Source organism: Lepidochelys kempii, chromosome 10 (assembly GCF_965140265.1).
Source record: "Lepidochelys kempii isolate rLepKem1 chromosome 10, rLepKem1.hap2, whole genome shotgun sequence".
NCBI classification, from domain to species: Eukaryota; Metazoa; Chordata; order Testudines; family Cheloniidae; genus Lepidochelys; species Lepidochelys kempii.
Window position 1 is genome coordinate 647,459 of NC_133265.1, and position 27,379 is coordinate 674,837.

At 46.6% G+C, this 27,379-nt stretch overlaps 1 protein-coding gene across 5 annotated transcripts in view; it reads left to right on the plus strand.

Moving 5' to 3' along the window:
- The first annotated feature begins 1,670 nt into the window (after window positions 1-1,670).
- Window positions 1,671-27,379, plus strand: part of NSMCE1 (NSE1 homolog, SMC5-SMC6 complex component) — a 45,268-nt gene continuing 19,559 nt past the window's right edge. For 2 of the 5 annotated variants that reach the window (XM_073361593.1, XM_073361595.1), the window contains exons 1-2: window positions 1,674-1,827; window positions 5,352-5,495. In XM_073361593.1, coding sequence (XP_073217694.1) covers window positions 5,378-5,495 — 118 coding nt within the window. In that variant the 5' untranslated portion in view covers window positions 1,674-1,827; window positions 5,352-5,377. Of the gene's footprint in view, window positions 1,828-3,426; window positions 3,525-5,351; window positions 5,496-27,379 lie in introns of those variants that run through there. The other 3 variants (XM_073361594.1, XM_073361591.1, XM_073361592.1) reach the window with 3 other exon arrangements.

Here is a 27,379-nt window from a genome sequence, read left to right on the forward strand (position 1 = left end):
CATTGACTTAAACTACACTGTAACAATGGGCTTTTCTTCAATGCAAAGTTAACTTGAGTTACACCTGGAGTATTGCCCCTAATTCAAATCCAATCTACACACAAACCCCTTACCTTGAGCATGGTGGTGCTTTTAACTCAAGTAGGCTGGCCAGTCAGGAGTTACAGACTAAGGGTGAAATGCTGCTGAAACTCGAGTTGCTAATGTGACCACTTTGCAGTGTAGATAGAGGCCATAGCCACTCAAGTGCCAAAAGTGGGCAGCATGGCTCAGTGCATCTGATCCTGTGTTCCTGGAAAGGGGCTGGGAGAATCAACTGACATCTCAAGAGAAAAGGTTTATAACTTTCACTCTCCCTCAAGGTAACAGACTAATTTCCTAGGACCAATAGTGAGGGGTGAATTTCAGCTAAGGGCCTTCACCCAATGTTCACAGCTAGGAACCATAAGCGAAAATACTCCAACTGATCTTGACAGCTGGGATGGCTGCAACCATGACCATGCTGGCCTTCAGTAATGCCCACAATGGCCCACAGCAGCATAACAGTGGCCTGAGGCACGTACAGCAGCACAGCCATGATGGCACACAGCACCCGCAATGGCGAGGCAAGTGCCAGACCACAGTGCCTAGAAATGAAAAGCGTGGCGAGATCATGCAGTCCACCTCCCGGCCCAGCTGCCAGGACATGGGCAGCAGGGAACACCAGGAGGCCGGGGGCATGGAGGTGAAGGTGTGGGAGATACCCCAGGGGCTGGAGTGGACAGGCCACTGTGCCAGGGGGCTGGTAACTACAGACATGCTCAAGGGGACTGGCAGTGCCAGGAACTGAGGGAGAGGCAGGAGAACACTGGGCAGAGAGGCTGCTGGGTGAGGGCGGCAGTGCTGGGGGGAGGGTTTGGTGGAGGTGGGGGGGAGGGGCAGTGCAGGGGAGGTTAGTGGTGAGGGAGGCCTTGTTGGAGGGGGCAGGGAGAGGTGGAGAGTGGCGATGGGGGGAGGTTGTTGGGGGGGCGGGGAGAGGGGAAGTGCGGGGGGGTGTTGGGGGAGGGGCAGCGCGGGGGGGTGTTGGGGAGGCAGGGGAGGGGCGGCGCGGGGAGGGGAGGTAGCGGGGGTGTTGGGGGAGGGGCGGCGCGGGGGGAGTGCTGGGGGGCGCCGCGGGGGTGTTGGGGGAGGATGTTGGGGGAGGGGGGCGCGGGGGTGTGGGGGGAGTTTTGGGGGCGGCGCGGGGCGGGGTAGCGGGGGGTGTTGGGGGAGGGGCGGCGCGGGGGGAGCGCTGGGGGGCGCCGCGGGGGTGTTGGGGGAGGGGGGCGCGGGGGGGTAGCGGGGGTGTTGGGGGAGGGGCGGCGCGGGGGGAGTTTTGGGGGCGGCGCGGGGCGGGGTTGCGGGGGTGTTGGGGGAGGGGCGGCGCGGGGCGGGGTTGCGGGGGGTGTTGGGGGAGGGGCGGCGCGGGGCGGGGTTGCGGGGGGAGTTTTGGGGGCGGCGGGGTTGCGGGGGTGTTGGGGGAGGGGCGGCGCGGGGCGGGGTTGCGGGGGTGTTGGGGGAGGGGCGGCGCGGGGCGGGGTTGCGGGGGTGTTGGGGGAGGGGCGGCGCGGGGCGGGGTTGCGGGGGGAGTTTTGGGGGCGGCGCGGGGGAGCAGCGGGGGTGTTGGGGGAGGGGCGGCGCGGGGGGGGTGTTGGCGGGGACGAGGCGGACTCAGACCAGCCGAGTCATCGATGTCAGCAGGCGACAGCGGCGAGCGCCGAATCCTCGAGTCCGCCCGGAAAAGGGGCCAGGCGGGGCGGGCCAATCAGGGCCGGCGGGGTTGTGGAGGGGGTAGTTTGGACTTGGGAGGTAAGTGGGGGTCAGGGTAAGTTGTGGGGAGGGCATTGGGAGGGGGTAGGGTAGGTTGTGGGGGATTGGAGGAGGTGGGGGTCAGGGTAAGTTGTGGGGAGGGCATTGGGAGGGGGTAGGGTAGGTTGTGGGGGATTGGAGGAGGTGGGGGTCAGGGTAAGTTGTGGGGAGGGCATTGGGAGGGGGTAGGGTAGGTTGTGGGGGATTGGAGGAGGTGGGGTAGGTGGGGGTCAGGGTAAGTTGTGGGGAGGGCATTGGGAGGGGGTAGGGTAGGTTGTGGGGGATTGGAGGAGGTGGGGGGCAGGGAAAGTTGTGGGGAGGGCATTGGGAGGGGGTAGGGTAGGTTGTGGGGGATTGGAGGAAGTAGGTTTGGGGTAACATTAATCCCCTCATTTACAATGTATTTACAATACAAGAGCAGGGGGTTGGACTAGATGACCTTCAGGGGTCCCTTCCAACCCTGATATTCTATGATTCTAAAGTCAAGGCCACATGTGCATGAGACCTGAAAGAGCAAGTGGGCAGGAGGAACCTCAGCATTTCCCAGGCCAGCTGTGTGCCTGGGGGCTGGGCCTCACAAGCCATCTTAGTAACACTCCAGCCCTGGGCAGTAGAGAGTGAAAGTTACCTCCGTCGGAGGACTCTTTTTGCCCAGTGTGACATGAATTTGGAGGATCTCAAATCATTTCATAGCACGGCAAGCAGCCATGTCACAACTGAGTTTAAGTGGGTGCCCCCTTCAGTCAAGAGGCCAAAGATCACAGAGTCTGAACTGTTACCTCTGACAGAATGTCCTGGGGAGCCCTGTGGCCCATTGGCAGGGGGCAGATGAAGCTTTGGATGGAGAGGGCTGCAGTAGCTTTTGGTCAATTCACTTTAAAGACAGAGTGAGCCCCAAACACACTGTAAACCTTTTGTGAATTTTCTTAATCCAGTCCCTAAAGCTGTTGGTAAGACTATGCCCCTGGCAATATACCCTCTGGCTGGTGATAGTGTTGAGAGTTTGGGGAGTAACTGAACTCTCACATCTGTGTGGTGTGAATAGAAAAGTTACAAGTTCTGTTCCTGGTGCAAAGGCTACTTCCGTCTTGCAGCATATTGTTTCCTGTGGCATCATTTGGCATTGGTTAGAAAGGCCAGGGAGTAGAAACAGTATTCCATGTGCCAATGCTGAAGAAAAGTAAATAGTTCAGGATTTTAACATCTTTTATTATATGCCAGTATGACTGGCAAATGTGGGCAGAAAGTAAAGGAGTACTTGTGGCACCTTAGAGACTAACCAATTTATTTGAGCATAAGCTTTCGTGAGCTACAGCTCACTGTGTGTATAAAAGATCTTCTGCACTTTCCACAGTATGCATCCGATGAAGTGAGCTGTAGCTCACGAAAGCTTATGCTCAGATAAATTGGTTAGTCTCTAAGGTGCCACAAGTCCTCCTTTTCTTTTTGCGAATACAGACTAACACGGCTGTTACTCTGAAATATGGGCAGAGTTACTCAGTACACAGAAGGGCTTAGGGCAGTGGTTCTCAACCAGGGGTATGCAGAGATCTTCCACAGGTTACATCAACTCATTTAGGTATTTGCCTCGTTTTACAGCAGGCTACATAAAAAGGACTACTGAAGTCAGTACAAACTAAAATTTCATAGAGACAGTGACTTGTTTTATACTGCTCTATATTATTAGACATTGAAATGTAAGTACAATATTTATATTACATTTGATTATTTTATAATTATATGGTAAAAATTAGAAATTAAGCAATTTTTCAGTAATAGTGTGCAGTGACACTTCTGTATTTTTACGTCTGATTTTGTAAGCAAGTAGTTTTTAAGAGAGGTGAAACTTGGGGTACTCAAGGCAAATCAGACTCCTGAAACGGGTAGAGTAGTCGAAAACTTGAGTACCACTAGCTTAGGATAACTAGTATTTATCACTTTGCCCTAATATTTCCTGCCTCTTTCTTACCTGGCTGTGGGTTTTCTCTCACTGAGGATGGTGTCCCAAGAGGTGGAGAAGGGTTCAGTGGGATGCTTTTATTTAGCACTGTCATAAATATAAAGGGAAGGGTAAACCCCTTTAAAATCCCTCCTGGCCAGAGGAAAACTCCTCTTACCTGTAAGAAGCTAAAGGTAACCTTGCTGGCACCTGACCAAAATGACCAATGAGGAGACAAAATACTTTCAAAAGCTGGGAGGAGGGAGAAAAACAAAGGGTCTGTGTCTGTCTGTATGCTGCTTTTGCCGGGGACAGAACAGGAATGAAGTCTTAGAATTTAGTAAGTAATCTAGCTAGGTATGTGTTAGATTATGATTTCTTTAAATGGCAGAGAAAAGAGCTGTGCTGAATAGAATGACTATTCCTGTCCGTGTGTCTTTTTTGTAACTTAAGGTTTTGCCTAGAGGGATTCTCTATGTTTTGAATCTAATTACCCTGTAAGGTATCTACCATCCTGATTTTACAGAGATGATTCCTTTACTTCTATTAAAAGTCTTCTTGTAAGAAAACTGAATGCTTTTTCATTGTTCTAAGATCCAAGGGTTTGGGTCTGTGGTCACCTATGCAAATCGGTGAGGATTTTTACCAAACCTTCCCCAGGAAGTGGGGTGCAAGGGTTAGGAGGATTTTGGGGGGAGAGATGTGTCCAAACTACGTTTCCCAGTAAACCCAGATAAAGTTTGGTGGTGGCAGTGAAAATCCAAGGGTAAAATAATTTTGTACCTTGGGGAAGTTTTAACCTGAGCTGGTAAAAGTAAGCTTAGGAGGTTTTCATGCAGGTCTCCACATCTGTACCCTAGAGTTCAGAGTGGGGAAGGGACCTTGACAAGCACACAGACCACATGCTTGGCCTTTTGCAATCTCAGTAGACAAGACAGTATTATTCAGATAAAAATGACCAGAAGATGGATTGAACCCCAAACTGTACCAACTATTTTATTGATTGTAATAATAATACCTAGCCTTTATATAACGCTTTTTTCCAGTGGATGTCAATGTGCTTTCCAAAGAATGTGCGTACCATTTCCCCCATTTTACAGATGGGGAAACAGAGGCACTGAGAACTTTACTACCACTCTTTTATTTGGCTAGTACAGTGGCATAATGTATGCAACGTTGTATTTTGTATCTGAAAGAGTCCTGGGAAGTAGCGATAAGGTTCATAACAAATACCCTAGAACATCAGTGTTAAGCCCTATGTGCATTCTGAGCTAAAACTTGATAAATATGCTTGTTTGCCCTAATATAATTTCTTGTCTCACTGGTATGTTCACTTTCCCCAGGAAGGGGATAGGATTAATCCTAACTAAAGCTATATGCGGAACTCCTACAGGTACCTGTGAAGTTGAAATCTTATTTGGAATCTTTTATATAAAGATCAAAATAATTTGTGCTGTTGGGAACTTATTTTTCTTTCTTCAGAATGAGATATGGATTGATTTGATAGAAGGTATTCACAAATGTGCGTATAGATAAATATTTTGCTTGAATGTGTGCATCTAATTGCAGTTTATTCCTTCTGCAGCTTTCTAAACGTAGTGTAACATTTCAATGGCTACCCAGATGACTGATGGTCATCGACGGTTCCTGCAGGTGCTGATGTCTCATGGAATAATGGAAGGGTCGGTGGCTAGAACATTACACAGGGACTGCTGTGAAATCCATAAAGGTTAGTGTCATTTCCTTAGAAAAATAGCAGTGTAGTGAATGAGAGAACAGAGTAAAATTGGGCTTTCTATTGCAACCTTCATATGTTGTACCAATAAAATAAAAACCAGCAGGATCTTATTAAAGGGAAAAAGGCAAAATACCACATTTATTGTGAATACAGAAAGAATCATAGTAAGCAGTTAGTTATAGCTATAACATTCCATTCAATCTCATATTTATTCTCACATTCATTCATTCATACAAACACACACACACACACACACACACACACACAGGTTCTGCAAGGTTGTTATCATAGTTAACAGCCTTAGAGTTGCTCATGCCAAGTCACTGGCCAGGTGGCCTGGACATGAGGAGGGAGCAGGGCCTTGTCAGATGCTCATCTGATGCTCCTGGAAGTTGGTTTGCAGAATCAGACCCCAAAGTTCTCACTTTTTAGAGTCTATTTTTATAGGAATTTCTTCCTATGCCAGTCTATGGGAATTGCTTCATCATGCTGTTGCTGAATCAATCAGCAGATAGCACATTCCTGACGGCTCCAAGATGTTATCTTGTTCTTTGGTTCTCCCATCCTTGAGGCTGTTGGGTGGATTCCAGTCTGCCCTCCGGGGCGGGGGGGTCCTCTGGTTATTTCCACTTGACGCCTTCTTCAGCCGATGGACACTGGATTCTTAGGCTGGCACCTCCCTGATCATTCAGTTATTATCCACACCAAGCATCCATCCACATACATCCTCTATCTCTATTTTAATCACAATGGTTAATACAACAAAAGGGCGGGGAGTCTCTGGGTGCTGTTTCTGTTGTTAGAGTATTGCTTTGAGTCTCTCTCTCTGTGAATTGCTTTGAGAACAGACTCTGTCTTAGAATGTACTAACACAATTAGCAGCTTGCAAGTTTCACACATAGAGGGAGAGAAACAGCACCAAAAACCAAGAGACCTCTTAATTAGTAATACCCTGGAATTTAAACTCTGGGGAATCAAACTCATTTGTGATTTTAATACAGAACTTCTTTAATATGATCCAACATAATCCCCCTTTTGACACTAAGATTTATAATCGTCAGTGTCACTTTCTATGTAGCCTATTCAAGAGAAAGTACTGTGAGGCAATTTGAGTTTGTGATTCCAATTCATGCCACATACATGATCCTAGTGATGTATCTTTACTACAAGGTTCTGGGGCAAGGGGCAAGGTGAGGCACACCCACTTTTGAGGAGTCCATTCGGTACAATCTCTAGTGTCCAATAGCTTCCCTCCCTCCCCAGCTCACTGGCTCAAGGTCCAGGGTAGCCAAAAGGATCCCATGTGTAATATGGGGAGTGGGTTAACCTTCAATACCTTTGCCTCCAGGGACTGTTGGTGTGCAATTTTGACAACAATTTCTCCCATTAACAAGTCTGGTTTACAATAGTGGAAACATATTGCATCCATTCATATTGATAAGTGTCAAACAATGATCTCTTTCTTTTTTAACAAATGCATCAAACCCTTAATATTTCCCAATATGACCCAGAACATTTTGTGTTCCAAAGTAGCTAGTGCAAGTATCTGCATTTCAGTGCATCCCATAGCTATGGCTGTGTAGTTCCCTATTTCTAAATATTTTTTTTCTTATGGATAAGCCATGTGGTAGTATTAAGCCATTACTAAAGATTCCATCGGCCTTTTAGGTTACCCAGACCAATTTGGACCAAGTCTACATTGGCATGTACTTGTTTTTGTATCAGGCTGTCCTGTAGCTGGGACAGAAAGCTTAATTTATTTTTAAGTTCCTGCAGGTCTTCAGTATTTTTTTTTTTTTAAAACACACAACAGTGCTAGCAACAAGACAAAACACAAGACAAAACATAGAACACAGAACACAATTTCTATTGTGACAGTAGATTCATGGTATTGGGTTGCTTTTCAGCTGGCAGCTTTTCCTGATTTTCTGAAAGACAAAAAAACATGTTTCTACCCCTTTTGGGGTGGCAGATTATTGCTTAAAATATTTCTTTTACAAATACCCTTGCTGATTGCAGGCAAAACAGAGAAATTGCCCCCATATTTTCCTGTTTTTGTTCTATAGGCAGGCCAGGTTTCAAAGGCTTTTATCTTTTAAGGGTTATGGGGAAATTATCCCACTGTTTAGTCATTAAATCCCTGAGTTTTCCTTCTTATACAGCAGACCAAATTTATAATGTTTTTCCTGCTGTGTTAAGCTTTAAGTTTTATTTACAGGTAATAACTGAGAAGCATCATTACCATACGACCTTAAAGGATTTTTCCAAAAATCATACACACTATACGTTGTTACAGGGATACTTATTATCATTAAATTTATTAAAATTATCTTGTTATCCCATGCCTTTTATTTAGACAATTTGTTTGCTGACCAGGTATGTCCTTTATCTGCAGCTCCTTTGTGCTGCTAGTTCTTTCCTTCCTTTATCATTTAGGTAATTTGCATTTTCACAGAAACTTCCTGCTTTTGGATTTAAAGCCATCAGCAGCTCAGAGACTCTATCTTAAAAGGGACACAATCAACTTTCACCAGAGTTTTGATTACTTTTAACTTCTGCTTCCAAAACACACAGCAATCTGAAAAAGAAAACCCAACCTATTGTGGCTCCCTTTGGAGCCCTAATAGCATTTTAATTAAGTAGCATGGTATGTTTGCATTTCTTTTGCCCCTTCTACAATATACCCTGCACATGTTCTGGGGCAAATGCACATTTCTTCCATAGTTTAACTTCTATAACATTATCCAGATCCATTTTTACATAAGGTGTCACTTTTTCTTTTTTTGCTTACAGAGTTTTCATGTACCTTTATCAAAGTGACAGTCTGATTACTCAGAGCCATTTTAAGACTCAGTGTTTCTAACATTGCTTCTTTTTGTTTTGTGCACCTCACCTCTGCTGTTGCTTCAGAGAGGCACTGTCTTTTTTAATTTTTTTTTTACTACAACTCTCATCTGCTATTTTGTTACAAAAACAAACAAACAAAAAACAAACAAAAAGAATCCAAATTTTTTTTTTTTATATTCTCCTGATTTTGACTGCCCTGCTGCAGCCACAACTTAATAACATTTTAAATTTTGTAAAGCAGTGAGTTACCTTTTAAGGGTTAAATGCCAAATCCCAAAGCCAAACAACACTAATTACCTGTGTCTAGCAAAAAGGTCTGTCAGTTTTGCAACTTTGAATTAAAGAGTCAAATGGATTTTTAGTGGCATTATTTAAAACAAAAACAAAACTAACTGGTCCTTAGAACTTGACATATTTACACACACACAGACAGATACATACACGTTTTCTTTTCCTTAACATCCCTTCCACACTGCTCTGTTTTTTACATCTTACATTCCCTTTATACATTTGAGGCAGTTAAGTTCCAATAGAACCCTCTTATGTTCTTTTAGCAAATTTGACTAAATTGTCCAGTCAAATGATTTTAATCAGATAGTTTATTTTTGCCTGGCTAATTTACAGACATTCCTTTGGAAAAGGGCCCATTTTTCTTTCAGAATGGCTGCAAAGAAACCAAGAATGCTCTAACACTTTTCCTTTTTAACATTTTCGGTTAAAAGTTGTTTGGGTGAAATACAAAGTTTAACTGCTTAATTCCCTCCAGCCTCTGCAGAGTTAACTTTTTTTTTTTTTTTACTCTCTTTTCTCTTTGTAATTATGCCTGGGGGTGCCGTACATAGGACCTTCTCCCCCTTTACCTGCCTCTCTCCAGCCTCTGCAGAGTTAACTTTTTCACTCTTTTTGTATTCCTGGAGTGCCTCTTTCACTATTTTCATCTGGCTTTGGATATTTGTAGCCAGCACCTTCCAATTGTCTGCTCCCTTTTCCGTTTGTGCCTTTTCCTCTTTACATGAAAACAAGCGGAGGGAAGAATCCTTACATGCCTCCCACAACAACCAAATTGCTGCTGCATCTCTTTTGGCAGCACTAGAAGGTTTGTATATGAGGATATACTGAGCCAATCTATCCTCTAGGTCCGAAATAGTGCAGACATCAGCTAGGGCTTGTTTAGTCCAAGGACTGTGCCCACATTTTTGAAGGATTTGTTTAAAAGGTGTAATTTCTTTAACAAAAGGTGAGGTTGGAGTTCCTTCTGACTCCATTCCTCCCTCTGGTACTGGCTTACCCTGTTTTCTTTTAAACATCTTAACATGGATATTTCAATCTCTTTGTCACTGCTGGTATTACTTAGCAAGTGACACAGCCTAGATTCTGAAATCATAGCTTAATCTATGCGTTTTTCCCCTGCTACCTTCTCGGAGGCCAGCAGGTCCCCTGCTACCTTCTCGGAGGCCAGCAGGTCCCCTGCTACCTTCTCGGAGGCCAGCAGGTCCCCTGCTACCTTCTCGGAGGCCAGCAGGTCCCCTGCTACCTTCTCGGAGGCCAGCAGGTCCCCTGCTACCTTCTCGGAGGCCAGCAGGTCCCCTGCTACCTTCTCGGAGGCCAGCAGGTCCCCTGCTACCTTCTCGGAGGCCAGCAGGTCCCCTGCTACCTTCTCGGAGGCCAGCAGGTCCCCTGCTACCTTCTCGGAGGCCAGCAGGTCCCCTGCTACCTTCTCGGAGGCCAGCAGGTCCCCTGCTACCTTCTCGGAGGCCAGCAGGTCCCCTGCTACCTTCTCGGAGGCCAGCAGGTCCCCTGCTACCTTCTCGGAGGCCAGCAGGTCCCCTGCTACCTTCTCGGAGGCCAGCAGGTCCCCTGCTACCTTCTCGGAGGCCAGCAGGTCCCCTGCTACCTTCTCGGAGGCCAGCAGGTCCCCTGCTACCTTCTCGGAGGCCAGCAGGTCCCCTGCTACCTTCTCGGAGGCCAGCAGGTCCCCTGCTACCTTCTCGGAGGCCAGCAGGTCCCCTGCTACCTTCTCGGAGGCCAGCAGGTCCCCTGCTACCTTCTCGGAGGCCAGCAGGTCCCCTGCTACCTTCTCGGAGGCCAGCAGGTCCCCTGCTACCTTCTCGGAGGCCAGCAGGTCCCCTGCTACCTTCTCGGAGGCCAGCAGGTCCCCTGCTACCTTCTCGGAGGCCAGCAGGTCCCCTGCTACCTTCTCGGAGGCCAGCAGGTCCCCTGCTACCTTCTCGGAGGCCAGCAGGTCCCCTGCTACCTTCTCGGAGGCCAGCAGGTCCCCTGCTACCTTCTCGGAGGCCAGCAGGTCCCCTGCTACCTTCTCGGAGGCCAGCAGGTCCCCTGCTACCTTCTCGGAGGCCAGCAGGTCCCCTGCTACCTTCTCGGAGGCCAGCAGGTCCCCTGCTACCTTCTCGGAGGCCAGCAGGTCCCCTGCTACCTTCTCGGAGGCCAGCAGGTCCCCTGCTACCTTCTCGGAGGCCAGCAGGTCCCCTGCTACCTTCTCGGAGGCCAGCAGGTCCCCTGCTACCTTCTCGGAGGCCAGCAGGTCCCCTGCTACCTTCTCGGAGGCCAGCAGGTCCCCTGCTACCTTCTCGGAGGCCAGCAGGTCCCCTGCTACCTTCTCGGAGGCCAGCAGGTCCCCTGCTACCTTCTCGGAGGCCAGCAGGTCCCCTGCTACCTTCTCGGAGGCCAGCAGGTCCCCTGCTACCTTCTCGGAGGCCAGCAGGTCCCCTGCTACCTTCTCGGAGGCCAGCAGGTCCCCTGCTACCTTCTCGGAGGCCAGCAGGTCCCCTGCTACCTTCTCGGAGGCCAGCAGGTCCCCTGCTACCTTCTCGGAGGCCAGCAGGTCTGGTTTAACCTAATAGAAATGCCTAGCTCACTAGAGCTGGCGGTGTGCACACCAATATTTACAATAACTGAGGTTTTTTACCAATATTCCCCCTTTCGCAATTCTCCACCAAAATGTTGTACCAATAAAATAAAAACCAGCAGGATCTTATTAAAGGGAAAAAGGCAAAATACCACATTTATTGTGAATACAGAAAGAATCATAGTAAGCAGTTAGTTATAGCTATAACATTCCATTCAATCTCATATTTATTCTCACATTCATTCATTCATACAAACACACACACACACACACACACACACAGGTTCTGCAAGGTTGTTATCATAGTTACCAGCCTTAGAGTTGCTCATGCCAAGTCACTGGCCAGGTGGCCTGGACATGAGGAGAGAGCAGGGCCTTGTCAGATGCTCATCTGATGCTCCTGGAAGTTGGTTTGCAGAATCAGACCCCAAAGTTCTCACTTTTTAGAGTCTGTTTTTATAGGAATTTCTTCCTATGCCAGTCTATGGGAATTGCTTCATCATGCTGTTGCTGAATCAATCAGCAGATAGCACATTCCTGATGGCTCCAAGATGTTATCTTGTTCTTTGGTTCTCCCATCCTTGAGGCTGTTGGGTGGATTCCAGTCTGCCCTCCGGGGGGGGGGGGGGGTCCCTCTGGTTATTTCCACTTGACGCCTTCTTCAGCCGATGGACACTGGATTCTTAGGCTGGCACCTCCCTGATCATTCAGTTATTATCCACACCAAGCATCCATCCACATACATCCTCTATCTCTATTTTAATCACAATGGTTAATACAACAAAAGGGTGGGGAGTCTCTGGGTGCTGTTTCTGTTGTTAGAGTATTGCTTTGAGTCTCTCTCTCTCTGTGAATTGCTTTGAGAACAGACTCTGTCTTAGAATGTACTAACACAATTAGCAGCTTGCAAGTTTCACACATAGAGGGAGAGAAACAGTACCAAAAACCAAGAGAGCTCTTAATTAGTAATACCCTGGAATTTAAACTCTGGGGAATCAAACTCATTTGTGATTTTAATACAGAACTTCTTTAATATGATCCAACACATATTCTGGGTATCCCAAAGTGCTTTCCGGAGCTACCAGTTAGGTAACATGTTGACTTTGTAGGCAAATTGTGTGCTCAGCAGTAGTACACACCTAGCCTTACCAAGACCTCTTTTACTCAGGAAAACATTGGTCAGATCATTAAGGTTATTACTGACACTGACCCATTTAAAACTGGGATCTCTCTCGTTTTCCTGGTCAGAAGCCAGTGAGATGGGCAGAGGGGATCTTGTTTTAATGCTCTAATCCAGGACTTTAGAACTCTACATGAGCAGCAGAGGTTCACTTGCACAGATCTGATGGCAGGAGTGGGGCCTAATTATACAAGCAGAAACAGCAAAACTGACTATAAATACACAGTAACAGCTGAATGAAAAGGAGATTTTCTTTAATTTCTTTGAACTACCGTAGTCAGGGTGTTATGTAGGCAGAAATATTTCAGAGAAGTGTGCTTTTTAAATGGGGAATTTAGTAGGTCCTTTCCACATGAAGTAACATGTCACTAGTTCCAGATTGCAGTGTTAAATCTGACTAACAGATGTGCATCAGCCTCAGTTTACAAACAGCTGCATTCCTGGCTAGCATATACCCTGTAGAAAGTTACATTAAAATAATGTTAATTGTGTAAACAGCCCAAATAAAAACAAAGAAATTTAGGGTTAAACCAATTCAAACCTCACCAAAAACATGTAAAAGCTTTTACAAAAATAACAAGGAGTCCGGTGGCACCTTAAAGACTAACAGATTTATTTTGGCATAAGCTTTTGTGGGTAAATAACCACTTCTTCAGATGGGTGGGTAAAAAACCACTTCTTCTGTTAGTCTTTAAGGTGCCACCGGACTCCTTGTTGTTTTTGTGGATACAGACTAACACGGCTACCCCCTGATACTTTTACAAAAATAGTGTCTTTAGATCTGCATATTTAAAACTTTATTCATATTTGCAATTAACAGTTTTTAAGTAATGCCTTTTTGGCAGTGTTAAATTTGCCACTTCATCCTTTATTGGAAGGCTTTTCTTTGGAATTTTATATAACATATTTGCCTGGGGGGAAAAGTATCTCTCAAGGCTAAATCTTTCCACCAGATTTAATTACATATTCACTAGTCCCTCTAGACACAGTAGTGACCTCTGTACATTATAAAACAGGAATTTTGGTTTTGTGCTTTCAGTTTAATTTGAAGTTCTTTTTCAGTCTTCAATGGTATAGGAATGTGTAATCAATTTAGTTTTGATGTTTCAGAACTGCTTACTATCTGTATTATACCTTCACTAATTTTGAAAATGTGATGGACAAACTGAAATTAAGCTGAAATGAGTAACATTTTTAGTTAATTAGTAATTTTTAGCAGTAGGTGATACAATCTGATAAAGTGAAAACTAAACTGCTGCTTGCAAAACAAAAACTGAAAGCGTCGAAGGTCACAAGACCTACATCTTTCACATATTTGCAAACAAGACTAATTGGAAAGTAATTAGTACAAAGATATCTACAGGCTTAGGTCTGTAGATGCTTCTGAACCTGAATAGCTTTACCAACTGATGCTACTCCTCACGTGAGTAAAGAGTGTAGGATTGGGCTCTAAGGCAGCTTCTGAAAGTTATTAAGATAAGACAGTTTTGGGTAGAAAAAAGTTAAGTGACTTGTTTTGTTTAAGAAAAAAGCCTAGTCCTCTGGATCGAGAGGAGTCAGCTGAATTGGTTCAGGCACCTGATAAGGATGCCCCCAGAAGCTTCCACTGGAACTTTACTGGGCATGTCTCACTGGGCGGAGGCCCCAAGGCTGACCCGGGACACAGTGAAGGGATATTATCTTCCACCTGCTGGGGAATCCCCCAGGAGGAGCTGGAACCTGTTGTGGAGGAAAAGAAGGTCTGGCCCTCCCTGCTTTCTATGCTGCTGCTGCAATCCTCACCAGGAAAAGCGGCATAAAGGAAAAAGATGACTATGATGATGGAATCCAGGTAGCTCTAGAATATTAGTTGGCTTAAATCTTGGCTCAAATTAAGTTGGTATGCGGTAGTACAGCATACCAATGCCTCTTAAGGTACTTTCTTGTTTTTCAGAATCTCAGATTTAATGGGAAAAAGTAACTCTCTAGCTGTTATGACTGCAAAGAAAACCTCAACACTGTGAACTGAATACAACCAATGCAGAAATACCTACACGAGTCTGCAGAGAGCCTGGAACGATAGCTCAGAGGGTGAACTGCCCCTTTCATCTTAGTGAGGGGTATGGGTTTGTCTACATGGAGGAGCTTTTGTAGAATCAGCTAGGGTTTGAATTTTAAAGCACGCTAACCCCCCCCCCCCCCCATGGGGAGTTATTCTGCACTAAGGGTGCTATTTTGTGGTTTAGTTTAATCCACTTCCAAAGTAAAATCTATTCCAGTCTATTTCCCCATGTAGACAAGCCATAACTCAGGTGCCCAACGATAATTTAATTATCACCATTGTTCCCTATGTGAGAAAGGGGAAGGAGAGATCACAGAACTGCTCAATCTACTGTGAACTACCTTTAATTTTAGCACTATTGGTGGGGTGGTGTTTGGGAGATACCACTACTTATTTTTGTTCCTTAATCAGAATGAGCCCAGCAATGTCAGTGGGCATATTTAAACCCCTCAGAAGGGGAGCCAAGCTAAGGAGTCCAGTGAAGCTCAGAGAGCAGGAACAATCCTATTTTAAAACATTTGTGCAATCTCCCATGAGCAATATCTTATTGTGGTGACTAACATGAGTAAAACAAGGGAGAGTACCATTGCTTCCCCTATACCCCTCAAATTCAAAACTGGCTTAATTTTTTTCCTGAAGACACACAAGTCATTGTGCCTTGTTTGATAAAGATATGTATTGTAATTAGCAGAGATGTCCTGAACCAGAGGTCTGGATCAGAGCAACATTGAACATTACAGCAAACTTTACAACTTGGTCCCAGTTCTGGTATTTCCAGTAGAGATAAGAAAGTGTCATTACCACTATACAAAGCACTGGTGAGATTTCATCTGAAATACTGTGTGCAATTCTGGTCTCCTGTGTTCAAGAAAGATGGATTCAAACTGGAACACGTCCAGAGAAGGGCTAATAGGATGATCAGATGAATGGAGAATCTACCTTATGAGAGGAGACTTAAGGAATTTGGCTTGTTTAGCCCAACATAACAAAGGCTGAGGGGAGATCTGATTGCTCTCTGTAAACACATCAGAGGGATAAATAACTCTTCTCCCTCCCTGGCATTTAAGTTAAGTGCCAATGTTGGCACACATGGATATAAACTGGCCGTCACCATGTTTAGGCTTGAAATTAGATGAAGGTTTCGAACCATCAGTGGAGTGAACAGCCTTCCATAGGGGCAAAAAACCTAACTGGTTTCACAACTGAGCCGCTTAAGTTTATGGAGGGAATGGTATGAGGTTGCTGACAATGGCAAGTGGCCCACCTGCAACTGATAGTAGCAAGTATCTCCAATGGCTGGAGATGGGACATTAGGTGGGGATGGCTCTGAGTTACTACAGTGAATTCTTTCCTGGGTGTCTGGCTGTTGAGTCTTGCCAACATATTTAGGGTCTAACTGATGGCCATATTTGGGATCGGGAAGGAATTTCCCCCCCCGGTCAGATTGGCAGAGGCCCCGGGGATTTCCCATCTTCCTCTGCAGCATAGGGCATGAGTCACTTGCTGGTTTAAACAACAGTAAATGGTGGATTCTTCATAACTTGAAGTCTTTAAATCAAGATTGGCTGAGTTACTGAAGTCCTCAAGAGGTTATGGGACTATTAGAGGAGTGGGTGTTTGAGGTTCTGTGGCCTGCAATGTGCAGAAGGTCACACTAGAAAGATGATCGCTATGATACCTTCTGGCCTTAAAGTCTATTTCTAGGCCAGTGAACTACAGTGCAGTAAAAGGTTTCAGAGTAGCAGCCATGTTAGTCTGTATTCACAAAAAGAAAAGGAGTACTTGTGGCACCTTAGAGACTAACAAATTTATTTGAGCATAAGCTTTCATGAGCTACAGCTCACTACTTCAGTCAGATGAATGCATCCGATGAAGTGAGCTGTAGCTCACGAAAGCTCATGCTCAAATAAATTTGTTGGTCTCTAAGGTGCCACAAGTACTCCTTTTCTTAGTGCAGTAAAAGTTAGTTAAATAACTTATCAGAAAGGGTCATCTGTCAGGAAGATTTCCTGACAACAGAGTAGCACACCATAAAACTCCCACCTTCTAAGTACAGTGTATTCAGTCTATATATATACAGCTAGTGTGGGATAAAAAAGGTTGTGAAATTACTCAGATGTGTAGGAGTTTTAAAATGTTAACCACAATAAATACTCTACCTTAAAGGCCATGTGCCAAGTCAGGAGATTTTGTGAACAAAAGGAACCTGTACTTGAATCATTGAATAAAACATGATTTTACTTTCTTTACATTCATTTCTTGAGCAAACACAGCAACGTGACAGAGCTTTGCTTCCAAGGGCAAATACATTATGATTTTCCTTGTTTTCTAACAGCATCTAAATAGACCTAGTCAGTATATGCTTTATTTATTGTAGCATTACTGATGTATACTAAACTAGGAAGTGTAGCATTTAATGTAGTTCTTCAAAGTTCTCTATATTCCTGGATATGGACTTCTTTATTGAAGCAATGTGTCCAGATGCACTGGATGTCGTTAAAGTGTAGTATCATAATATCCTTGAGATCACACCAAATCTAACATGCTATAGAATTAGCATAATTCAATTCAATTAAGCTAAAGGGTTAACCTCCCATGTCTATATCATCAGATGGTTGTATTCCAAGTGCTAGGACATTAGAGTGTGAAATTGGTTTTAAGTGTAAGAGGACACAAAAACAGCCCCTTTCAAATTCATAGAATATCAGGGTTGGAAGGGACCTCAGGAGGTCATCTAGTCCACCCCCCTGCTCAAAGCAGGACCAATCCCCAACTAAATTATTAGGAACCAAGTTGTAATGGGGTTCTGCTCACCATAGGTGCACCTTGTGGCTGGGTCTGGAATTGGCTTTCACCTGGTTTTGCTCCTCCTTCCATCAGTTGCTCACAGTGTGACCTCTCTCTCCATGACTCAGGGCGCTTCCTCTTCATGACCTAGCCCTCCAGCCCAGTCACTGTATAGTACTCCCCCTTCTTCAATAAAGTTCCACTAGACAAGCTGTCCATATGCTATCTCAGGTAGTCTTCTATTCCAAGAATAGGTCCAGTGGCTGGTAGGGGAACCCAGGTCTACCGACTACTTCAAGTTCCAGATCCTATGACTGAGCAGACCTAAGCTGCTAATCATAGACCTGTTGCTGTTTCCCTGGGCTCTGTCCTACCCCATCTTTTTATCTCCTGGCTTATCTTTGGGTTTATCATGGGAGCATACTGTGTGCCTCATGGCTACCTCACCCTTCCCAGCCTCCCTAGTGCAGGATAGAATTCTAGGGCTTACTCTCCCCCTGGATTTCCTCCTTGTCCCTGGACAATTGCCTTTCCATCTAGGAAGTGACTGCACAGCCCTTTACTGCTCTCACTTCCTGTCTGTATACTCCTAGCCCTGCTTCTGCAACAGGTGAGGTTCATCTGTAAGTAGTGCTTATCAAGCCCTGGCCTCCCTCCAGGTGCAGCATATACAGTTAACCCAGTCAAGGCTTGTGTGAGGCAAATACTCCATCACAGTTGTGCAATAGCTGACCTGTGGAACCATAGCTAGATGAAGTGATCACATTCCTTTCTAATGTTTGTCACGCTCACTTTTTCCATCATATTTCAAATTATTTTGTAAGTTTTTGGGGGTAGGGAGCATCTTTCTGTATGTATGTACAACACTTGTCTTAGTGGGGCTCTGATCCTGATTGGGCCTTAGATCGCTACCATGAATCAATAACTCCAGAAGTGCTTTTAGAGTATATTCATCGGTAGGATTGGAACATATGAGAGAGAGTGCTCCACATGTCCACTGATGTGTCTCTGGACTCACTCCCAGCACCCGTCATGGTGGTGCTCAGAATGACTGACTATTTTAAAACTTCAGTTAAAACAGAAATATGCAGGGTTGTTCAGGATAGAATTGTTTTATGTCCGATTCTGTTAAAGGGCCTTTTGCCGATTAAGCTGTGGTGTAAGTCTCTCCAGTGTATAAAACACATTGTAGCAAACCTGAGCGAGCAAGGCAAACAACTGCAAACATGACTCAAGCTGTGCTCTTACTATCCCTATAATGTCCTCAGCAGTTTGTGGGGGAAGCCTTTGTCACTCCTGGTCACCTCTGTAATACCCTCTCCTCTTTCTAAAAATCTAAAGACCTGTATTTGCATTGTGTGATAGAGCCTAGCATGAACCCTTGTTAAGGTGCTTGCTTTGGTAGAAGATGGTGTGGAGGAATGGCATTCTTTTCTGAAAAGAACTGTGATCCTCCCACCTGCTGTTTCCTCATTTTGGGCTGGGGTATTTTAAGCCAGTGGGTCTCAACCTTTCCAGACTACTGTACCCCTTTCAGGAGTCTGATTTGTCTTGCGTATCCCAAGTTTCATTTCGCTTAAAAACCACTTGCTTACAAAATCAGAAATAAAAATACGGAAGTGTCACAGAACGCTATTACTGAAAAATTACTTACTTTCTCATTTTTACCATATAACTATAAAATAAATCAATTGGGATATAAATATTACATTTCAGTGTAAATTATGTAGAGCAGTATAAACAAGTCATTGTCTGTATGAAATTTTAGTTTGTTCTGACTTTGCTAGTGCTTTTTATGTATGTTGTAAAACTAGGCAAATATCTAGATGAGTTGATGTACCCCCAGGGATATACATACCCCTGGTTGAGAACCACTATTTTAACCTACCCTTGACCCCACTTGCCTCTTCAACTACTGCCCCATTTCTGTTTAATTTCTCAATTCATTAAGTGAACTGACTACAATCACTGTTTGGAGTTCCTCTCCTCCAAGTCCATCCTAGACGTTCCCCCAGTCAAGCTTCCACCTTTCACTCCACTGAAAACTCTCTTGCCAAAGTCTCTAATGACCTCTTCTTAGCCACTGCTTAGAACCAGTACTGCATACTCATCTTCCTTGATCTGTTAGCTGCCTTTGACACTGTTGACCATGCTCCTCTTCTTTAAATCATGTCCTTCCTTGGCTTCCATACCTCTGTCCTCTCCTGGTTCTCCTCCTACCTCTTTAATCTTCCCTTCAGCATGTTCTTCGGAGGATCCGTCTCGTCCTCCCTTCACCTTTGTGTAGGTGTTCCACAAGGCTCTGTTCTTTGTCCCCTAGTCTTCTCCTTCTACACCTTATCTCTGGGTAATCTCATCCATAAAGACAAATTCAATAACCATCTCTATGCTAACGACACACAGATTACCTCTTTACTCCAGACCTGTCTCCTTCTGTCCAAACTAAAATTTCATCCTGTCTCTCAAAAAGAAAAGGAGTACTTGTGGCACCTTAGAGACTAACCAATTTATTTGACATCTCCTTGTGGACATTTAACATTTAAGCTCAGATTGGCTAAAACAGAGCTGCTTTCCTCCCTCCTTTCCAAGTCTAGCTGCCTCCTTTCTTGATCACTGTGGACAATACTGTCATCCTGCCTGTAACTCAGGCCCATAACTTGGCTGTTGTCTTTGACTCGGAAATCTCTATAGGTCCTCACCTCTAGGCTTTGTCTAAATCTTATCTATTCTTTATGCATCACACCTCTAAGATATGGCCTTTCTTATCCATCCACACAGCTAAAACTCTTGGCCAAGCTGTCATTACCCCGTCTCTGGATTCCTGCGACACCCCTTTCTAGCCTTGACAAATTAAATCTTTCCCTACTCATATCCATTCCGAATGCTGCTGTAAAGATCACTTTCCTAGGCCATTGCTTTGACCATGTTGCCCCTCTCTTTGCATCCCTTTACTGTTCCCCCTTCTCTCTCACATCAAACACAAGGTGCTTGTCACTTTCTAGGCCCTTTGTGGTCTAACACGCCCACCCTCCCCCCAGCTATTATCTCCAGTTTGCTATCCTGATTTTGATCCTCGCCTATGATCATCCCCTGGTGGCAGCCTCCATTGCCCACTTACTAAGTTTTCTTGCAAAAACTTTTGTGCTGTTTTTCCCATGCTGCCCCTCATGCTTGGGAGGAACTCCTCATACACATCTGTAAAACTAACTCATTATCCTCCTTCAAAACTCTCCTTTGCCATGATGCCTACAAAAACACGTCCTACACCAGCAGATTAATTATTATCTATCATGCTGACCAGTATTGTCTCACTATTTCTGTGCGCACCCTGTCTGTATGCATATGTCAAGTCGTGTCTTATCATAGAATAGAATCATAGAATATCAGGGTTGGAAGGGACCTCAGGAGGTCATCTAGTCCAACCCCCTGCTCAAAGCAGGACCAATCCCCAATTAAATCATCCCAGCCAGGGCTTTGTCAAGCGTGACCTTAAAAATGTCTAAGGAAGGAGATTCTACCACCTCCCTAGGTAACGCATTCCAGTGTTTCACCACCCTCCTAGTGAAAAAGTTTTTCCTAATATCCAACCTAAACTTCCCCCACTGCAACTTGAGACCATTACTCCTTGTCCTGTCCTCTTCTACCACTGAGAATAGTCTAGAACCATCCTCTCTGGAACCACCTCTCAGGTAGTTGAAAACAGCTATCAAATCCCCCCTCATTCTTCTCTTCTGCAGACTAAACAATCCCAGTTCCCTCAGCCTCTCCTCATAAGTCATGTGTTCCAGACCCCTAATCATTTTTGTTGCCCTTCGCTGGACTCTCTCCAATTTATCCACATCCTTCTTGTAGTGTGGGGCCCAAAACTGGACACAGTACTCCAGATGAGGCCTCACCAATGTCGAATAGAGGGGAACGATCACGTCCCTCGATCTGCTGGCTATGCCCCTACTTATACATTCCAAAATGCCATTGGCCTTCTTGGCAACAAGGGCACACTGCTGACTCATATCCAGCTTCTCATCCACTGTCACCCCTAGGTCCTTTTCCGCAGAACTGCTGCCTAGCCATTAGGTCCCTAGTCTGTAGCGGTGCATTGGGTTCTTCCGTCCTAAGTGCAGGACCCTGCACTTATTCTTATTGAACCTCATCAGATTTCTTTTGGCCCAATCCTCCAATTTGTCTAGGTCCCTCTGTATCCTGTCCCTGCCCTCCAGCATATCTACCACTCCTCCCAGTTTAGTATCATCCGCAAATTTGCTGAGAGTGCAATCCACACCATTCTCCAGATCATTTATGAAGATATTGAACAAAACCGGCCCCAGGACCGACCCCAGGGCACTCCACTTGACACCGGCTGCCAACTAGACATGGAGCCATTGATCACTACCCGTTGAGCCCGACAATCTAGTCAACTTTCTACCCACCTTATAGTGCATTCATCCAGCCCATACTTCTTTAACTTGCTGACAAGAATACTGTGGGAGACCGTGTCAAAAGCTTTGCTAAAGTCAAGAAACAATACATCCACTGCTTTCCCTTCATCCACAGAACCAGTAATCTCATCATAGAAGGCGATTAGATTAGTCAGGCATGGAAGATGAATCCATGCTGACTGTTCCTGATCACTTTCCTCTCATGTAAGTGCTTCAGGATTGATTCTTTGAGGACCTGCTCCATGATTTTTCTGGGGACTGAGGTGAGGCTGACTGGCCTGTAGTTCCCAGGATCCTCCTCCTTCCCTTTTTTAAAGATTGGCACCACATTAGCCTTTTTCCAGTCATCCGGGACTTCCCCCGTTCGCCACGAGTTTTCAAAGATAATGGCCAATGGCTCTGCAATCACAGCCGCCAATTCCTTTAGCACTCTTGGATGCAACTCGTCCGGCCCCATGGACTTGTGCACGTCCAGCTTTTCTAAATAGTCCCTAACCACCTCTTTCTCCACAGAGGGTAACAGGGAAGGTTCCAGAACAATCAGGAATCTTCTGGAGACAATTAAGACAGGCTGATTAGAACACCTGCAGCCAATCAAGAAGCTGCTAGAATCAATTAAGGCAGGCTAATCAGGAGCTCACTTCAGTTTGTGGTGTGCGTGTGAGGAGCTGGAAGCAAGAGGCACTAGGAGCTGAGAGTGAGAACACGGACTGTTGGAGGACTGAGGTGTACAAGCATTATCTGACACAGGAAGAAGGTCCTATGGTGAGGATAAAGAAGGTGTTGGGAGGAGGCCATGGGGAAGTAGCCCAGGGAGTTGTAGCTGTCACACAGCTTTTCCAGGAAGCACTCTAGACAGCTGCGTTCCACAGGGCCCTGGGCTGGAACCCGGAGTAGAGGGCGGGCCCGGGTTCCCCCCAAATCCTCCCAACTCCTGGTCAGACACAGGAGGAGTCGACTTGGACTGTGAATTTAGAAAAACGGCCAAGGTGAGGGCTGCCGTGAAGCTCCAAGACGAGCAAATCCGCCAATAAGCGCAAGACCCACCAAGGTAGCGCAGGAACTTTGTCACAACTGGTGTCAGCAGTGGGATCTGGTGTCCGCAACGCGGCAGAAGGAGGGTGTTTGGAAGGAAAAAAAAAAAGGGAAGAGGGTCTATTTTTATTTTTTTCACCACAGTGGAGGAGGTAGTGCGGGCACTGATACAAGCCATGGCTGCGCAGCAGGAGGCTACTCGTGTCCAGGCAGCTGCCCAACAGGAGGCAGTGTGGCTCCAGCCAGAGAGTAATCGCCTGCTGATGGACCAGGCTGCTCAAGACCTGGCTACGTTGCGGGAACTGATAAACCAGGTAAAGGCCCTTACAGAGCTGAACCGCGGCCATGATGGGATGCAGATCACGTGGGCCAGCAATTGGCTGCAGAAAATGACGCAGGAGGATGATGTAGAGGCGTACCTCCTGGCCCTTGAGAGGGACAGCCCTGCGGGAGGCTTGGCCCCGAGATCAGTGGTCTGGCATCCTTGCCCCATTCCTATGTGGGGAGGCCCAGAAGGCCTACTATGAGTTGCCTGAAGAGGCTGCGGCAGACTTACCCCCAGCTGAAAGCAGAGATCCTGGCCAGATCTGGGGTAACGACCACAGTGCGGGCCCAGCGATATCATGAGTGGAGGTACCAGGAAAACAAAACCCCGCGGTCCTGATTATATGACCTCATCCATCTTGCACGAAAGTGGTTATGAACTGAGTCCCGGAGTCCGGAGGAGATACTAGAGGTTCTGGTAATCGACTGGTACATGAGAGGACTACCGCCAGACCTTTGCGCCTGGGTAAGCCAGAACGAACCCTCCCCCTACGACGAGGTTGTCGCGCTGGTAGACGGGCGAAGGACGGCGAGGGAGCTGACCCGACCGGTTAAGGAAGAAGCACCCCGGGTTAAACTAGCAGCATCAAGCCCTAACGCTCGGGTGACTGGGCCACCAGGAGAACCCAGGTGGAAAAAGAGAGGGGCTGAAGGCCCACCAGTAGCCACAAAGAGTCGGAGCACTGAGGGGGAAGAGGATCATGATGTTAGACTGCCCAAACCAAGAGACCGGGGAATGCCTAGGGCTCCATACAGATGTTACGCTTGCGGGGAGTGGGGACACATAGCTGCACAGCGTCCCAATGCTGAGGAGCCTATGCAGTGTAACCTGGGGAACTGGGCAGACCCATGCTCCCTAATCCCCCTTGTGGGGATCTCACTAACCCCACATATGTACACTAGACCAGTGAAGCTACATGAGGTAGAGACCACAGCACTGATTGATTCAGGGAGTGCTATCACGCTTGTCTCGGGGAAGCTCATGAAGCATAGTCAGCTGCTGTGGGCTAAGCGTACGGAGATAACATGCATCCATGGGACAGTTGGTTATTACCCTACCATCCCAGTAAAAATCGAGATTCAGGGGAACACTACTGAGGTAGCAGCAGGTGTAGTCCCTAAACTCCATACCCAGTGCTCATAGGGAGGGACTTCCCAGGGTTTGGAGACTTACTCCTGATAGGGGAATTGGAGAAAGGGGGAAACCCTGAAAGTAGTGAGGCATCCACAGTAGACTGTCAACCCCCAACCTTCTCTGAAATATCCCCAGATTTGTTCTCCACTCCCAGACAGCGTAGAAAGACAAAAAGGGAAAGAAGGGCAGCTAAGGCCTTGGGAACCTGAATACTGGCCCAAAGCCAGAGGGTTGCTCTCGTAGGTAGGCGGACCCGAGCAGCTGAAAAGAAGTGCGGAGGTACTGAGAGTCCTGCCCGGAGTGTCAGCTGCACAGTCCCCATCCCCACTTGAGGGCGCCTTTAGTACCCCTTCCCATCATAGAGGTCCCCTTCGAGCGAATAGCCATGGATCTAGTGGGACCCCTGGAGAAGACAGCCCGGGGCCACCAATATATGCTTGTCGTTCTGGATTATGCTACTCGCTACCCAGAAGCCATCCCCCTGCGGAACACGGCCTCTAAAACGATAGCTAAAGAGTTGGTGGGGATCTTTGCCCGAGTGGGGCTACCAAAGGAGATATTAACAGACCAAGGTACCCCATTTATGTCGAAGCTAATGAAGGAACTCTGTACGCTCCCCCATATACATACCCTGAGAACTTCAGTCTATCATCCGCAGACCGATGTGCTGGTAGAAGGGTTTAACCGAACCCTCAAGGCAATGATAAAGAAAGTGGTAAGTGGAGACGGGAAGGATTGGGACACCCTACTACCCTACCTTATGTTTGCAATCCGGGAGGTACCTCAACTGGGTTTTCCCCCTTTGAATTATTATACGGACGCCACCCCCGTGGCATACTAGATATTGCAAAATAAATCTGGGAAGAGGAACCCAATGAGGGGAGAAATATAATTGACCATGTGTTGCAGATGTGAGCATGGATAGCCCGGGTCACCCCATTTGTACGGGAACATTTGGAAAAGGCGCAGGAGGCCCAGCGAACCCACTACAATCTCCAGGCAAAAATCCAACAGTTCCAACCAGGGGATCAGGTGATGGTGTTGGTACTCACGGCAGAAAGCAAGCTTTTGGCCCAATGGCAGGGGCCCTATGAGGTGGTTGAACCCGTGGGGGAAGTAACCTACAACGTGTGGCAGCCAGGACGCCGGAAACAAGAACAAATTTATCACATTAACCTCTTAAAGCCTTGGCACCAACGAGAGGCATGTGTAGTGGCCCCAGAGACCCCAGTCCAGGGAAATAATATGCAGGAGCAGATTAGGATATCCACTGATCTGACACCAAACCAGAAGAAGGAGGTAACTGAGATGATCAACCAATACCAGGACGTGTTTTCAACGAAACCAGGCCGGACCACCAAAGCATATCACCACATTATCACAGACCCTGGGGCAAAGGTAACTTTAAGGCCCTATCAGGTCCCAGCAGCAAAAAGGGAGGAGATCAAGGCAGAGGTAAAAAGGATGTTGGAGCTAGGAGTCATCAAAGAGTCCCACAGTCAGTGGTCAAGCCCAATTGTGTTGGTGCCCAAACCCGATGGCACCACTAGGTTTTGTAATGACTTTCGCTGGCTGAATGAGAGATCCAAATTCGATGCATACCCCATACCCCATATCGATGAGTTAGTTGACTGCCTGGGCAATGCCCGATTTTTGACCACCCTTGATTTAACAAAGGGATACTGGCAGATTCCCCTTGCCAAAGATGCAAAAGAAAAGACGGCATTCTCTACACCAGAGGGTCTGTTTCAATATACTGTTCTTCCTTTTGGACTGCATGGGGCACCTGCCACCTTCCAGCGTTTTATGGACAAGCTTCTACGGCCCCATACCAGTTATGCAGTGGCATACCTGGATGATGTGATCATTCACACCCCCGACTGGGAAACCCACTTAGGAAAGGTGGAAGCAGTTCTAGACACGCTAAGATGGGCTGGCCTCACACCCAACCCAGCCAAGTGTGCTATAGGGCTAGCCGAGGAGAAATACCTTGGCTACATTGTAGGAAGGGGCATGGTCAAGCCCCAACTAAACAAACTAGAGGCTATCCAAAATTGGCCCCGGCCGAATCGGAAAAAGCAAGTCCAGGCATTCCTGGGTATGGTGGGGTACTACCGACGATTTATTCCCCATTTTGCTACCAGAGCGAGTCCCCTGACAGACCTGATAAAAGCCCGGGGTCCAGACATGGTGAAGTGGACAGATGCCGCAGAGAAAGCATTCCTGGATCTACAGACAGCCCTCTGCAGTAATCCTGTGCTTATAGCCCCAGACTTCAACAAAGAATTCATTTTACAAACAGATGCATCTGAAGTAGGATTGGGAGCTGTCCTATCGCAGATGGTCGGAGATGAAGTACACCCAATCCTCTACCTCAGCAGGAAACTCCTCCCGAGAGAGCAGAAGTATGCTGTGGTTGAAAGAGAGTGCCTAGCTGTGAAATGGGCCATGGAAACGCTACGTTATTACCTTCTGGGATGACGGTTTACCCTTGTGACTGATCATGCACCCCTCCAGTGGATGCAGCGAAATAAAGAGAAGAATGCAAGGTGACCAGATCGTTCCTGTCCTTACAACCTTTCCAATTCACCATACAACACTGGGCTGGAAGTCACCATGGCAATGCAGATGGCTTGTCATGAGTACACTGCTTGACGTCCCAAGTTGCCCAACCCTGTAGTGTTGAGCAGAGTGGGGGGATATGTGACAGGGTCGGGCCAGATGGCTACAGGAGAGTAATAGAAGGCAGATATATTAGCCCCAGGCTAAGTAGGTCCCTTTTCCCTGGGTAAGGTAACAGGGAAGGTTCCAGAACAATCAGGAACCTTCTGGAGACAGTTAAGACAGGCTGATTAGAACACCTGAAGCCAATCAAGAAGCTGCTAGAATCAATTAAGGCAGGCTAATCAGGGCACCTAGGTTTTAAAATGGAGCTCACATCAGTTTGTGGTGTGCGTGTGAGGAGCTGGAAGCAAGAGGCACTAGGAGCTGAGGGTGAGAACATGGACTGTTGGAGGACTGAGGTGTACAAGTGTTATCAGACATCAGGAGAAAGGTCCTATGGTGAAGATAAAGAAGGTGTTGGGAGGAGGCCATGGGGAAGTAGCCCAGGGAGTCTTAGCTGTCGCACAGCTGTTCCAGGAGGCACTCTAGACAGCTGCATTCCAACAGGGCCCTGGGCTGGAACCCGGAGTAGAGGGCGGGCCTGGGTTCCCCCCAAATCC